Below are 13,260 nucleotides of genomic sequence, written 5' to 3'. Positions count from 1 at the left end.
TGGATGAAAAAGAAATTCTCTCTTCTTAAACCAGTCAACAAAATACAAAACCAAGATTAAGGAAAAAAACATAATATTACAACAATAAACATACATAAAGAACCTCAAAAAGCAAATCAAGCGCCAACAATGCTTCATAATTTCCATTTTTTTGATGCATGTCGAAGTTTAACCTCCTTATTGTTCAATAGCATCCCATCTTTACCAATACGTATCTTCCCTTCCCTATTAATCCCATGTTGCTTACTCTTTATGCCCCACGTATAGTACACGATCTTTGTCGACAAATCAACCCTTAATTCAGCTGATGCATTCATTATTGCTTTACGAAGATCGGTCCAAAGACGAGTCTCAACATCCATTTGATCACTCAATCGATGAATTTCACTCTTCTCTCGGTTTTTCCCTTGGTAAAAGCAAGGGATAGTTTTGTTCCCCACTTTATCTTCTCCATAATAGAACGTGAGGAAGGTATCGTCGTACAAGATACAAGAGTCTCTGTTCGGATTTTTGATATCGAGCTCGTACTCTATTCTTCCATGACTAGACCCGTTGTTGTGATTCGTCAACGGGACTGAAAATTTGATGATAGTGTAATCGGGGCTTCTAGGATGTACGGCTAGCCATAGACAAAAACCAAGAAGGCCTAACATGTAAACAAGTTGGACAAGCCACAAGCAGAGGTTTTTGGTTTCACACATTATTGCTGCAAAGAGAAATGAAAAGCAAAGGAGGTTTCCATGAAGGATTTACTGGAATTTTGCCAATTTGGTTTTAATTGTGTGAGGGTAGAGAAAAAAAAAGTGATGGTTTGAGTGAGAATAAAGTCTAAGAATATTAAGAATTTCATTCATTGATGGATATGGGAAGTTTAGCAACAACTTTTATCAGTGTTTTTGGCCTTTGTGGGGGTGAATGAAGAACTACATTCTTTTCTTTTAGAGTGTTATTTTGCTTTTATGTGATTCAAGCTTTCAATAACTAGCTATTAACATTGTTACGGCTAATGAAAATTGATCTTTTCAAAATTTGTGGTAGTGCATCCTAATAATAATATTGTCTCAAATATTTGAATTTAATTTTTTTTCTATACAAGTATAATATACCTCACCATTATGTTCAATACTTGTTAATTTCTATAATTTTATTTTTGGAATTTAGTTTATCTATTTTTCAGATTTCAAAATTCAAATCTAATTGTTGATATGTTTAATTTTTTTAAAATTTATTGGTGCGACATTTTGAAATTAAAAAATTTATTGGTAGCCATGTAACTAAAAAAGACTAAAATTGTAATAAATTTAAATTTAACAAAATAATTTTTAATAGTCTTAGTAACTGGATTTGAATTATGAAACCCGAAAAAGTAAATTAACTAAATTTTTAAAAATAAAATATATAAACTAAATTTAAATTTTATAAAAGTATAATCACTTAGTACATATTTTAACTTTTATTTTGCTATGTCATACTCTATGTTAACCTGAGATGCCAAGATTTAAAATGAAAAAAAATATTAAAATTAAGGATTTTATATGTTGACTTGGAATATATATATATATAAATAAAAGTATTTTTTCAACACTACTAAGTAATAAATAAAAAGAAAATCAAGACAATTTTATCTTTGACGATTTTGAAAGTGAGCAAGTAAGAATAATTAATCACGACATTGATGTCTTCCATCAATTCTAAATAAACTTTATTAATATAATAGCAAATTTAGCTTTTAATTTTTACATATTTTCTCAATTTTGTCTCAATTTTAAAAATTCAACAAATTTAGTCTCAATATTTACACATGTTGCAAGCTAGATTTGGCAAATCAAGACCAATTTGACAGAATATAAACTTTAAGAACTAAATTTATTATTATATCAATCAACATTATATACAATTAACGAAAAAATATTAACACTATGATCAATTATCCTTAACTACCTATTTTCGAAATTTGCATACATTTTTCGTACCAAACAAAACAATAATACATAGCATTGTTTCATTGCATGTATTGCATTTAGAAGCCTAAATCATTCATCCATAAAGGTTTTTTTTTTTTTTTTTGTCTTCACAAACTAATTAACATATACAACTCCAAAGAGAAAAAAACTGGTAATTACGACAACAAATATATAAACAAGATCAAAAGTAAATCAAGTACTTAAGAGAAACCGAGTACTTCGTTGTTTCCATTTTTTTGATGCATGTCGAAGCTTAACCTTCTTCTTCTTGTTCGATATCTTACCATCTTTACCAATAGGTATCTTCCCTTCCCTATTGATCCCATGTTGCTTACTCTTTATGCCCCACGTATTGTACCTAATCTTTGTCGACAAATCAACCCTTAATTCAGCCGTTGCATTCATTATTGCTTTACGAAGAACAGTCCAAAAACGGGTCTCAACATCCACTTGATCAATCACTTGACGAGTTTTATCCTTCCCTTGATAAAACGAAGGTATAGTTTTGCTCCCAACTTTATCTTCCCCATGATAGAACATAAGGAAGATATCATCGTAGTATATACCGGAATCTTGGTTTGGGTTTTCGATATCGAGTTCGTATTGTATGGAACCGTGATCGGATTCGTTGCTTGTATTTGCCCCCGGGATTGAAAAGTTGACGATGGTGTAGTTGGGGCTTTTAGGACGCATGGCTAGCCATAGACAAAGAGCAAGAATGCCTAACAAGCCAATGACTTGGAGAAGCCACAAGTAGAAGCTTTTGGTTTCACACATTGTCGCAAAGAGAAATGAAAACACAAAGGAGGTTTGAATGGGATTTTGCCAATTTGGTTTAATTGGGAGGGGTAGAAAAAAGTGATGGTTTGAGTGAGAATAAAGTATAAGAATCTTAAGAATTTCATTGGTTGAAGGATATGGAAGTTTAGCAACAGCTTTTATTAGTGCTTTTTGGCCTTTCTTGGGGGGTAAATGACACACTAAATTCTTTTCTTTGGGATGTTATTTTGCTCTATGGGGCACATGCTTTCAAGGACTAGCTTCTAAATATTCCAAGTCAACATGAAATATCAAATAGTTTAAAATTCGACATATTATTACTTCAATTAAAACCAAAAGCTTTCATAGGTAAAATCATATTATTTAGAAATTAAAAAGAATATAGTAGTTTTAAGGAATTTTTTAATATATTAGCCAAAAGGGAAATTTTTCCCTTATAGCACTTCAATGATAGGAGGATTGGAATAAAATTAAAAAAATTGAGGGACAAAACTAAAAGTTTTGTATTAAAATTAATTAAATGTAGTTTTAACTTTTGATTGTGGCTTAAAAAATAAAATTATAATTTTTATCTAAAAAGCTAAAAAATTAAATTAAATAATCGAGAGGGTAAAATACAATTAAACTATACAGTCAATGGTGTCAAAGCCCCTGTTTCCCAATCCTTAAATATTATTATTATTTTTTTTTTGAAATAAGTTTCAGATTGGGCTTTATTTTAAAATAAATAAATGTTACACATAATATCCTAGAAAAAACAACCAACGAGCCCAATTAAAAAATTGAGCCCAGTAAAAGAAACTAAAAGACAAAAATTGAAAAACCAAATCTCCTAAAGAAATGAAAAAGGAAACAAAATCTGATTCTAATAAATGTTTACTATTTTACCTGCCCAATCAGTCTTAAAAGACTACAAACGTCTTATCTCTTCAATTTTATTTACTTTTCCAAGACGCTTGAGATTACTCTAGGGCTGCTGAAATAACTTTGATGTCTGCCCTTCTCTATACTCTCATCCCTTCATTTCTCGCTTTCTTCCTTCAATCTGGTTCTTTTGCCCTCTCGGCCGCTTGGATTTACGCCTGTGGACTCGTCCACAGGTAGGCTCTCTACTACTCTTCAGCTTCATTTGCTAATATATGCGCAAGGTTGTTTGCTAATCTTGGGATATGCTCAAACCTACACTCCTTGAATTTAATCAGAAGTTGATGAATATCATATAAATACGCACTAATCAATGATTTATCGGGGCTTTTTGTTTTACATTTTCTTATTATTGATAAAGAATCCCCTTCAATAATAACTCTTTCCCACTGCATGTTAACGTCGATCTGGAGGGCTTTCCGACACGCTATTGCTTCCGCCCCAAAGGCTGAGGGAACTCTTTGATGAACCTCCGTACATGAAAGAAGAACTGAACCCTCCTTATCGCGGGCCACAACCCCAATAGCCGCTTTACTTTGTCTACCGTCGTACGCTGCATCGAAATTGATTTTGACTACCTTGTCCACTGGCTTTGTCCATATTTTTACAGGTATGGAAGATTGCAACCTATTTTTACCAACTGCATCAAGATCTGAAATATAGCTATGAACAAATCTCCCTACTTCTTTTCCAGATTTACCATCTTTTTTATGCAATCTATTGTTCCTGTCTCCCCAGATGGCCTATACTGCAACACAAAAGATTCGATGCTGAGAAGTCGAGCTTCGTGAGAAAACCCAGGTTAGCCACTGTAAAAACCCCATTTGATTGTCTTGCAAAAACCTATGAAAAGATAACTCTCTCCATACTGCTATTGTAGCAGGACATTCCCGGAAAAGATGGTCCATAATTTCAGTTCCTAAACTACAGCGAGGACATACTGCCGTGTTCGTCAGTCTTCTAAGTAGCATATTAGCTCGCGTAGCTAGAAAATTCCAAGATATCTTCCAAACTGTAATTTTAATTTTTGAAGGAAGATCAAGTAGCCATAGTTTTCTGTAGAAGTCCTTGTAGTCATTTTGTAAAGCATAAGCTTCAGGGTTATTTTCAATGCTTTGTAATAGTTTATAGGCGCTCCGTGTTGTGAACTCACCCGTCGCTTCAACGCTCCAAACTTGGAAATCTTCGTGCGGTGTTTCAGCTAGTGGGATACTGAGGATCTTCTCTGCTACATCCTCCGGAAAGGTATGCTCTACCAACTCTTGTTTCCATGTTCTGCTACTTGAATCAATTAGCTCTGCAACTTTACTATCATTCAAATTTGAACTTAAAACTGGTAATCTATCACGCGGTAAAACTGGAATCCGATAATCACGACTGATTGAAATTTTTGTACCTTGATCCACCTTCCAACATAAGCCCTCTGCTAGAATGCCCTTAGCAGCCCAAATACTTTTCCATGTATACGATATATTGTTCCCCAACTGTGAGTTTAAAAAATCAGCACTTGGAAAATATTTCGCTTTTAATACTTGCGCTACTAAAGAATTTGGATTGTTTATAATACGCCATCCTTGCTTAGCTAAAAGTGAAACATTAAATTGAGCCATATTTCTAAAGCCCAATCCACCCTCTTCTTTAGGGCGGCATAAGTACTTCCACTGACACCAATGAATACCTCTCCTACCATGCGTTTTTTGCAACCAAAATTTAGCAAAAATATTTTCAAATTCTCCACAAAGAGTCTTTGGTAATAAGAAGCATGACATAGCGTACGTTGGAATGGCCTGTAACACCGATTTAATGAAGACTTCTTTACCTCCTTGAGATAACATTCTAGTACTCCACCCATCAATCCTGGTAGCAATGTTTTCTTTTAAATGCTGAAAGGATTCTTTCTTTCGTCGACCAACCATGTTTGGAAGCCCTAGATATCGTTCTAAGTTTGTTGAGATCCTAACCCCCAATTTTGTCGAAACTTCATTCATTTTTCCTTCTGACGTATTGGTGCTGAAAAATATGGTAGACTTGTTGAAATTAACGCACTGACCGGAACACTTTTCATATTCCTTCAAAATTTCCTTTAGTATACTAGCACCCCTGTCAGATGCTTCCCCAAACAACATACAATCATCTGCAAAGAGTAGATGTGAAATTTCTAGTCCTCTTCTGCTTGCTTTTGCACCCTTTATCAGTCCCTTTTCTGAAGCCAATCTCATTAAAGATGATAACCCCTCACTACAAATCAGAAAAAGAAAGGGGCTCAGCGGATCTCCTTGACATAAGCCTCGAGATGGTGAAAAAACTCTTCCACTTCTACCATTTGTATTAACTGCATAGGATGTTGTGGAAACACAAGTCATAATCAGCTTAACCCACTCTGATGTGAAGCCCATTCGTAACATCACTTCCTTCAAGAATCCCCACTCAACCCTATCATAGGCTTTGCTCATGTTAAGTTTAACTGCCATGTATCCTTTTTTTTCCTGTGCGCTTTTGCCGAAAAGTATGTAAGATCTCATAAGCTAGTATCACATTATCTGTTATTAGCCTTCCCGAGACGAATGCACTTTGAGCAGCATCAATGCATCTTCCAATAACTGCTTGTAGTCGATTTGCAATTGTTTTTGCCACCATTTTGTAGATTACTGAACATAAACTGATAGGTCTGAAATTAACTATGCTAGTGGGATTTGGAATTTTTGGAATCAACACAATGTCGGTGTGATTTAAATTACCAAAACTTGCACCGTTATTTAAAATTTCCAAGCAAAGATTGGTTATTTCCTTACCTACGATATGCCAGAATTTCTGAAAGAAAATGGCTGGAAAACCATCATATCCTGGAGCTTTTGTTTGTCCCATTTCCTTTAATGCCGCATACAATTCTTCTGCTGTAAAGGTTAACATTAGCTCTCTATTGATATCTGATGAAATATTTTCCTTTATTCCCGATAGGAGATATCAACATTCCGCCCTTCCTTTTGTCGTAAAAAGTTCCTGAAAATAGGAGGTGGCCACATCATTAATCTCACTCTCCTCAGTTGCTTCTCCGCCCACAGATTTCTCCAATTTGGATATTGAATTTATATGTCTTCTAGAAGTAGCAAACCTATTTAAAAAGGTGTATTTTTATCACCCACTTTCAGCCAATTTACCCTTACTCTTTGTTCCCAATATATTTCATCCCTATCAATTTCCATATTTAGGTGGATCTTAGTGTCTATAATGTCTGCCATTGTGTTGTCATTCCTTTCTTTCCCCATTAACACTTCCAGCTGCTTTGTTAACTTTTTCTTTAGCCCCTCCCGTCCTTTCTTAATCCTTCTCGCCCAGTCTAATAAATCTGCTTGCAACTTTCCAAGTTTCTCGGCTACTGGGCCTGTTCCTGACTCCCAAGATTCTTTAATTATTTTTTCACAAGTCTCCTCCATCAACCACCACGCTTCAAATTTAAATTTTAAATTGCCATTATGAATGCTTTCGCCATCTGTGTTAATTAGAAGTGGATAGTGGTCTGACATTGTGTGGGGTAGATGGTTAACTCTACCTGCTGGGAATAGGAGCCTCCATTTATCATTTACCACCCCCTATCAAGTCTTTCTCTAATATTTGTCTCTGGTAAATTTCCCCTTTCCCATGTAAACCATACTCTCGAAAAACCCAAATCTTCTAAATGGCAATTCTCTAAGACCTCTCGAAATGCCTTCATTCTGTTCTCTTCCCTTGGGGCACCCCCACATTTCTCAAAAGAATACATGATCTCATTGAAGTCACCACTTACCAACCATGGATGGCTCTTATCTTGCCCCAGCTTTATCAGCAAATCCCACGAATCACTCTTATTGTGGACATATGGAGAGCCATAGAAACCTGTAAATCTCCACTTTTTGTTACCCTGTTCCACTTCAACCAGAACATCAATATGATTCCTAGAAAAACTTCGTAAACTTACTTTGGTGTCTCCTTTCCATGCTAAGCATAATCCTCCTCTCGAACCTTGTGCTTCTATATGAATACCATTCATAAAATCGCATCTCCGTCTGATTTTTTCCATCCTCTGTCTATCAACTTTGGTCTCCATTAAGAAGACCATTTGGGGATTGTGCTGCTTGAGGAAGTAACGCAGCCTTTTTCCAGCTCGTGGACTCCCCAATCCACGAACATTCCAGCTGATGGTTTTCATTGCGTCCGGTCGGCTTGCCTATTGGCAGCCGCCGATATCAATAAATCTTGAACTTCAATTTGCTCATTAGTGTCTGTCACCATTTCCACAGGGCCTTTGTTGTAGTCTGAAGTATCCTGTTTCAACCTTTTAATTCCTTCTCTGTCTCCTTTTCCTGTATGATCGCTGATAAAATCTGCATCAGTGGGCTTCCTCTTCCTCGTATTATTTCTAGCTTTTGTCGTTGTTGTGCCATATTGAATGCTTATCCATTTTTCTTGTTTCTCTTGATTTGGGTTTTGGCTCTTCTCTCTATTACAATTACTCACCTTCTCACTTGCATATTCTTTTAGCATCTTCCCTCTTTCCTTTAAATTCACCTTCTCAGCTTCCTCTACCTGCAAAATACCTTCCTGTTCTGGCATTTCCTCCCCTTCTTTTAATTCCAAATTCTCCTGCGGGCCCCCCTCTTCATTGCTTCCTTTCTCAGCACATTTAATACTATTGTGTGAAATTCTCTCTTCTCCGATATAAGAACTCTGAACCCCAGTCTGTTTCTTCAAACTATTAAACTTCACACTTTCTTTTCCAATTAATCTTGATTCTGCTTTTAAGGCCACAGAATAAGGATGATTTTCACTGATTTTATTTTTCCTTGCAGGTAATAGCTGGGTGCAATTACTCATCTCATGCCCCATTCTTCCGCATTCAAAACAGAATATTGGCAAATTTTCATACTTGAAGGGTATCCAAACTTTACTAACATAAACATTAAAAACAAAAATACCTCTTCTAAGTGGTCTTTGAACATCCAATTTAACTCTGAGTCGGCAGAAATCTTCACTAATTTTAGATCTGAGGACCCCACCAAACGTAGAACCAATGGCATGCAATAAATCTTTCTTGTCGAACTCTGGGAAACACGATTCAATTTTTATCCAAAACGGGGATGAAGTTAACTTTATCTGATCTCTTTCCACCGCTTGGTGTAACCTGTCAAATAAAATTAAATTTTTACGAAAGAGCCAAGGTCTCCCCTCCAAAATCAACTCCAGATCTTCTACAATCTCAAAAATTATTAGAAATATGTTTTGTCCCACCAGTCTGATTTCAAACTTTTTTCTTGTCTTCCATAAACTTTTCATATGAGCCCTAAAACTATCTGGGTTATATAATTTCCCCGTCCAAACCGTACAAATCAATGTAGGTTTGGAACTTGGTACCACCAACGATCCTTTGACTGATAGTTGAACTAATTCTTCAGCAAGAAGACCGATCTCATCCCCTTACTCTCTATCGTCGCCACCGCTTGCTTCCATCCCCAGCCACAGTAGTTACTGCTATCTCTAGGGTTTGTCAGCCAAGCACTCTTGGGAGCAGAGAGAAGTCATTAACTTATGGCTAATCCTTAAATATTATTTATATATGCTTGTTGATACAACATAAATGGAAAGATAGAAAGAGAACTGAAAAGGTGAGAAGAAGTGCCGAAACAAAAAGATGAGTAGGATCCTTCATGGGATCTGAAGTTTGACTCTCGGATTTGTCTCAAAGTCGAGTTATTATATAATAAAATATAAATTATTATCATCGTAAAACAATGCTAAATACATATAGAAATAATTTAAAAAGTGCCTATCAATCATATAACATTACAAGTCAAATAAAAACTGCAAGAATCAACTGAAATAGACAGAACGTTTCCTGTTCTCCCAAGCCAGCAATATCAACCCATCTGAACCAACAGCAACATCACAATTTACATGCATTTCATGGTGCACACTCTTCCATGTCGAAACCTTAAATCTAATCACCGACATTATACCTAATCGAAAAAACACAGTTCCATGTTGCCTATCATTTGCTATTGACAGCAAGCGGAGCTGCACCGACACCGAACTGACCGTACACAACCGTAGTTGTCTTTGGTTCTTGGAAAAATGGTTGCAACAATGGGGTCAACCCTATTTGTTTATCTCTGTAATAAACGAACCCTTTCATGGAATTGTAATAGATTCCAATATGCTGGTTCGAATTCCTAGCTTGACATTGAACGTTATTACAGCATTGTCGAGCCTGGTTTTTGAGCCAAACTAGGAACCATGAAATCTATCATGGGGAACCTTTGATGATGAGGGCGTAAACTAAGCCATACGAATTACGATGAAGAAAACAGTGAGAGCAACTAAAAGGAAAGACATGAAAATGGTGCATAGTACTTTGGTGACTCTAGTGGTGAAGCTTTAACGAACACGCTGCGCGTAGTAATGGACGGAGTGGTGGTGTTTGATGGGTTGAGGTTACGGCCGGGTGTCTCGGATCGGTAACCTATCGGAACCGGACATCGTTTTTTTTCCCGATGATTTGGAGAAGGGTTTTTTCGAGGAAGCTTGGTGAATGAAAAGGAAGTATATGTAGGACGGGTGTTTGTATCTAAAGGTGGGACAGGGAAAGAATTAAGAATTTCGAGTCTTTTTCTTCTTCTTCTTTTCTTTTTGCATGGCGATGGTCGAAGAAAGGAATCAGTCTATCTGTTTACTCTACAGGTTATCTATGTCTTAAATGATGGTATGCTCTTATATTCTACTGCATCAAACTTTATATAATTTGTGTTTTGATTATGATTTTAACTATTCTAGTAATTAGCTGTAATGGTTCTCCCGATCCACTTTACAATAAAACTAATGAAAAAAAACTCGGAATACGAGTTCACTTCACAGAAACAAGATGTTTCTATTGTTCCCATAATAGGCATCGGAGGACTAGGAAAGACCTCGTTAGTTAAAATGGTGTTCAATGATGGAAAGGTTGGGGATCATTTCGATCTAAAAATGTGGGTTTGTGTTTCGGACAAGTTTGAGTTAAAAGTCAAGGTGGAGAAAACCATTGAGGCTGCGACTTAGAGAAAGCCTGAATACAGCAACATCATCTTCGAGAGAGAATTAAGGGAAAGAAGTAATTGATTCCATAATTTAATTACGGTTAAAATCAGTACTATTCATAAATTATAATTTTAGTCTTTGGAATTTAATTCATTAAATTTTTTATTCAATTTATTAGTAGGATATTTTGAAATAAAAGAATATTTAATAACTAAAAAATAGCTTTATTATGAACTTAAATTTAATAAATTAATTTTAACAGTTAGACTTAAATTTTAAACTCTGAAAAGTAAAGAGGTTAAATTATTAGAAATAAAAGTATATGGACTCAATTTTAAATTAACTAAAAGTACAGGGACTCATGATATATATATCACTTTTAATTATTCTAATAAATGATGATTGGTTGTAAAGGATATCCATATCCCCTTTGCAATAAAAATAATAAAAAGGAAACATGTAATACGAATTCACTTCACTGTAATCTATTGATAAGATCTTGACCTTGATATCAAATTTATTTTACCACAGCCTTTCATTCTTTCCGGAAAACCCATCTGAAATAGTGTTTCCAATGGCAGAGGGCATTTTGCTCGATCTTGTTGGAAAAATGTTGGAGGGTCTGGTATCGTTAGCAGCAGAAGAGCTTGGAGCAGCATGGGGTTTGAAAGAGGAAATCGATAAGCTGGACAGAACTGCTTAATTAGACTATCAGAGCGGTGCTACGTGATGCGGAAGATCAGCGCAACAGAAACAATCACCAAGTACGTCTCTCGCTGGAAAATCTTAAGGATGTGCTTTACGATGTGGATGAGTTCTCTTCTGATGCTCTTCGGCAGAAAATAGTGGCAGGCGATGGCAAGCTGAAAAAGATACGCCTTTTCTTCTCGAAATCAAACCAACTTGCTTATGGTCTCAAGATGGCTCCTAAAGTTAAAGCCATTAGAGAGAGACTAGATGCTATTGCAGCTGATAAAGCCAATTTTCCAGCTCAGTGACCTCCCTGTAGAGACACCAATTGAAGTTAGGGAGAGGGACCAAACATATTCCTTTGAGCGTTCAGAAGAAATAATAGGAAGAGATGCTGATAAAAACAAAATTGTACAACTGCTGCTGGAATCAGGACCAAAACAAAATGTTTCAATTGTTCCCATAAAAGGCGGCGAGGGACTAGGAAAGACCACGTTAGCTAAAATGGTGTTCAATGATGAAAAGCTTGGAGATGATTTTGAGCTAAAAATGTGGGTTTGTGTTTCGGAGAAGTTTGAGTTAAAAGTCGTTGTGGAGAAAGTCATTGAGGCTGCGACTAAGACAAAGCCTGAAAGGGACCTTCAGCTGGAAACACTGCAACATCATCATCTTCGGCTCTCAAGAGTCCTAGTACTCTTCTAAGGACTCTTCTAATCTATTATCAACCACAGCTTTGATCACTTTGTATTATTAAATTGAAATGTGACTCTTTATATTTTTACTGAGTGGATAAATATCCATCTAAAATATCCTAGAGTTTAACTTCAAAAGGCGTGCATTGACCAAGTATTAGTTGATGCTCAAAATTCAGTATCATTTTATAGGGATGAATCTTTAATCTCTTTATTTGAATAATATTATACTTTTTATTATAATAATTTTTACAAAATTTAATATATTTTACAATTTTTTAATAATTTTTACTATTTTGTATGATTTTTGCAAGTAACTTCTCATGTTAAAATAATTTTTAATGATTTTTGACCAATCAACGCTAATCAATTCGAGTGAACACCTTGTAAGCATGCCATGTTATTGATCAACTTTTCACATCATTAGTAAACGTACCATATCACCAGTTAACTTATCATGTCATCAATAATGTGACGCATTCCGATTAATCAACCCTTTTTTAAGGTTGATAACTATGAGATACCAAAATGGATACCAATACAAAATTTAAATACCAAATGAGAAATAAATATAATTAAGAAGGTAAATCAAAGAAAACTTTTAATATATTAGCAGCAGAAGAAGAAGAAACAAAACTCCCTAAGCACTTTGTTGGAAGGCAGGCCCGAATGGTGTGGTGGGGTGGGGGGGGGGGGGGCGCGAGGGCTTACCCGAAATTTTTTATAAAATCTCTAAAAAAATATAAGTTAATATACGATTGGTCCTTAAAAATTAATTTTTTTAATCCTTCAAAAATAATAAAATTATTAATTAATACATAATAAAATTATATTTTAATATTTTAAAAATTTTATAATTTAATTTTAACCTCTAAAATTTTGTCCCTCTTATGAAAGGTAGATTAATCATAATTATGTTAAACAAATAAAAAGATATAGTTAAATAAAAGAGATTATGAAAAGTGCTACCAATCATAATTTCATTAATCATAAAAAATTACAAATAAACTAGAAATGAAAATGCAAAGAATAACAGAAGCCGGCAATATCAACCCATCTGAAATACACAATAACTACATTTTTATCTATTCTATTTATCAAAATGAAATTCTCCCATTTCCTTTTGCAAAACTACTGGATTGATACTGTAGTCACTTGCAAGC

At 35.1% G+C, this 13,260-nt stretch overlaps 2 protein-coding genes and 1 pseudogene across 2 annotated transcripts; all 3 read right to left on the bottom strand.

The window, feature by feature from the left end:
• On the bottom strand, positions 1–810 carry LOC128033685 (protein NDR1-like). The gene has a single exon (XM_052621611.1). It carries the CDS (start codon positions 699–701, stop codon positions 135–137), a length of 567 nt encoding a protein of 188 aa, XP_052477571.1. The 5' UTR covers positions 702–810; the 3' UTR covers positions 1–134.
• A 1,126-nt stretch (positions 811–1,936) lies between these two features.
• LOC128033684 (protein NDR1-like) lies at positions 1,937–2,840 on the bottom strand. The gene has a single exon (XM_052621610.1). It carries the CDS (start codon positions 2,739–2,741, stop codon positions 2,157–2,159), a length of 585 nt encoding a protein of 194 aa, XP_052477570.1. The 5' UTR covers positions 2,742–2,840; the 3' UTR covers positions 1,937–2,156.
• A 6,672-nt stretch (positions 2,841–9,512) lies between these two features.
• On the bottom strand, positions 9,513–10,178 carry LOC128033824 (NDR1/HIN1-like protein 12; annotated as a pseudogene).
• Positions 10,179–13,260: the final 3,082 nt, after the last annotated feature.

Source organism: Gossypium raimondii, chromosome 10 (genome assembly GCF_025698545.1).
Source record: "Gossypium raimondii isolate GPD5lz chromosome 10, ASM2569854v1, whole genome shotgun sequence".
NCBI lineage: Eukaryota > Viridiplantae > Streptophyta > Magnoliopsida > Malvales > Malvaceae > Gossypium > Gossypium raimondii.
Note: the sequence above shows the minus strand (reverse complement) of the source record. Positions and strands in the feature narration are given on the sequence as shown.

Coding starts and splice junctions, on each gene's coding strand:
- LOC128033684 (XM_052621610.1), bottom strand. CDS start 2,741: ATGTGTGAAACCAAAAGCTTCTACTTGTGGCTTCTCCAAGTCATTGGC.
- LOC128033685 (XM_052621611.1), bottom strand. CDS start 701: ATGTGTGAAACCAAAAACCTCTGCTTGTGGCTTGTCCAACTTGTTTAC.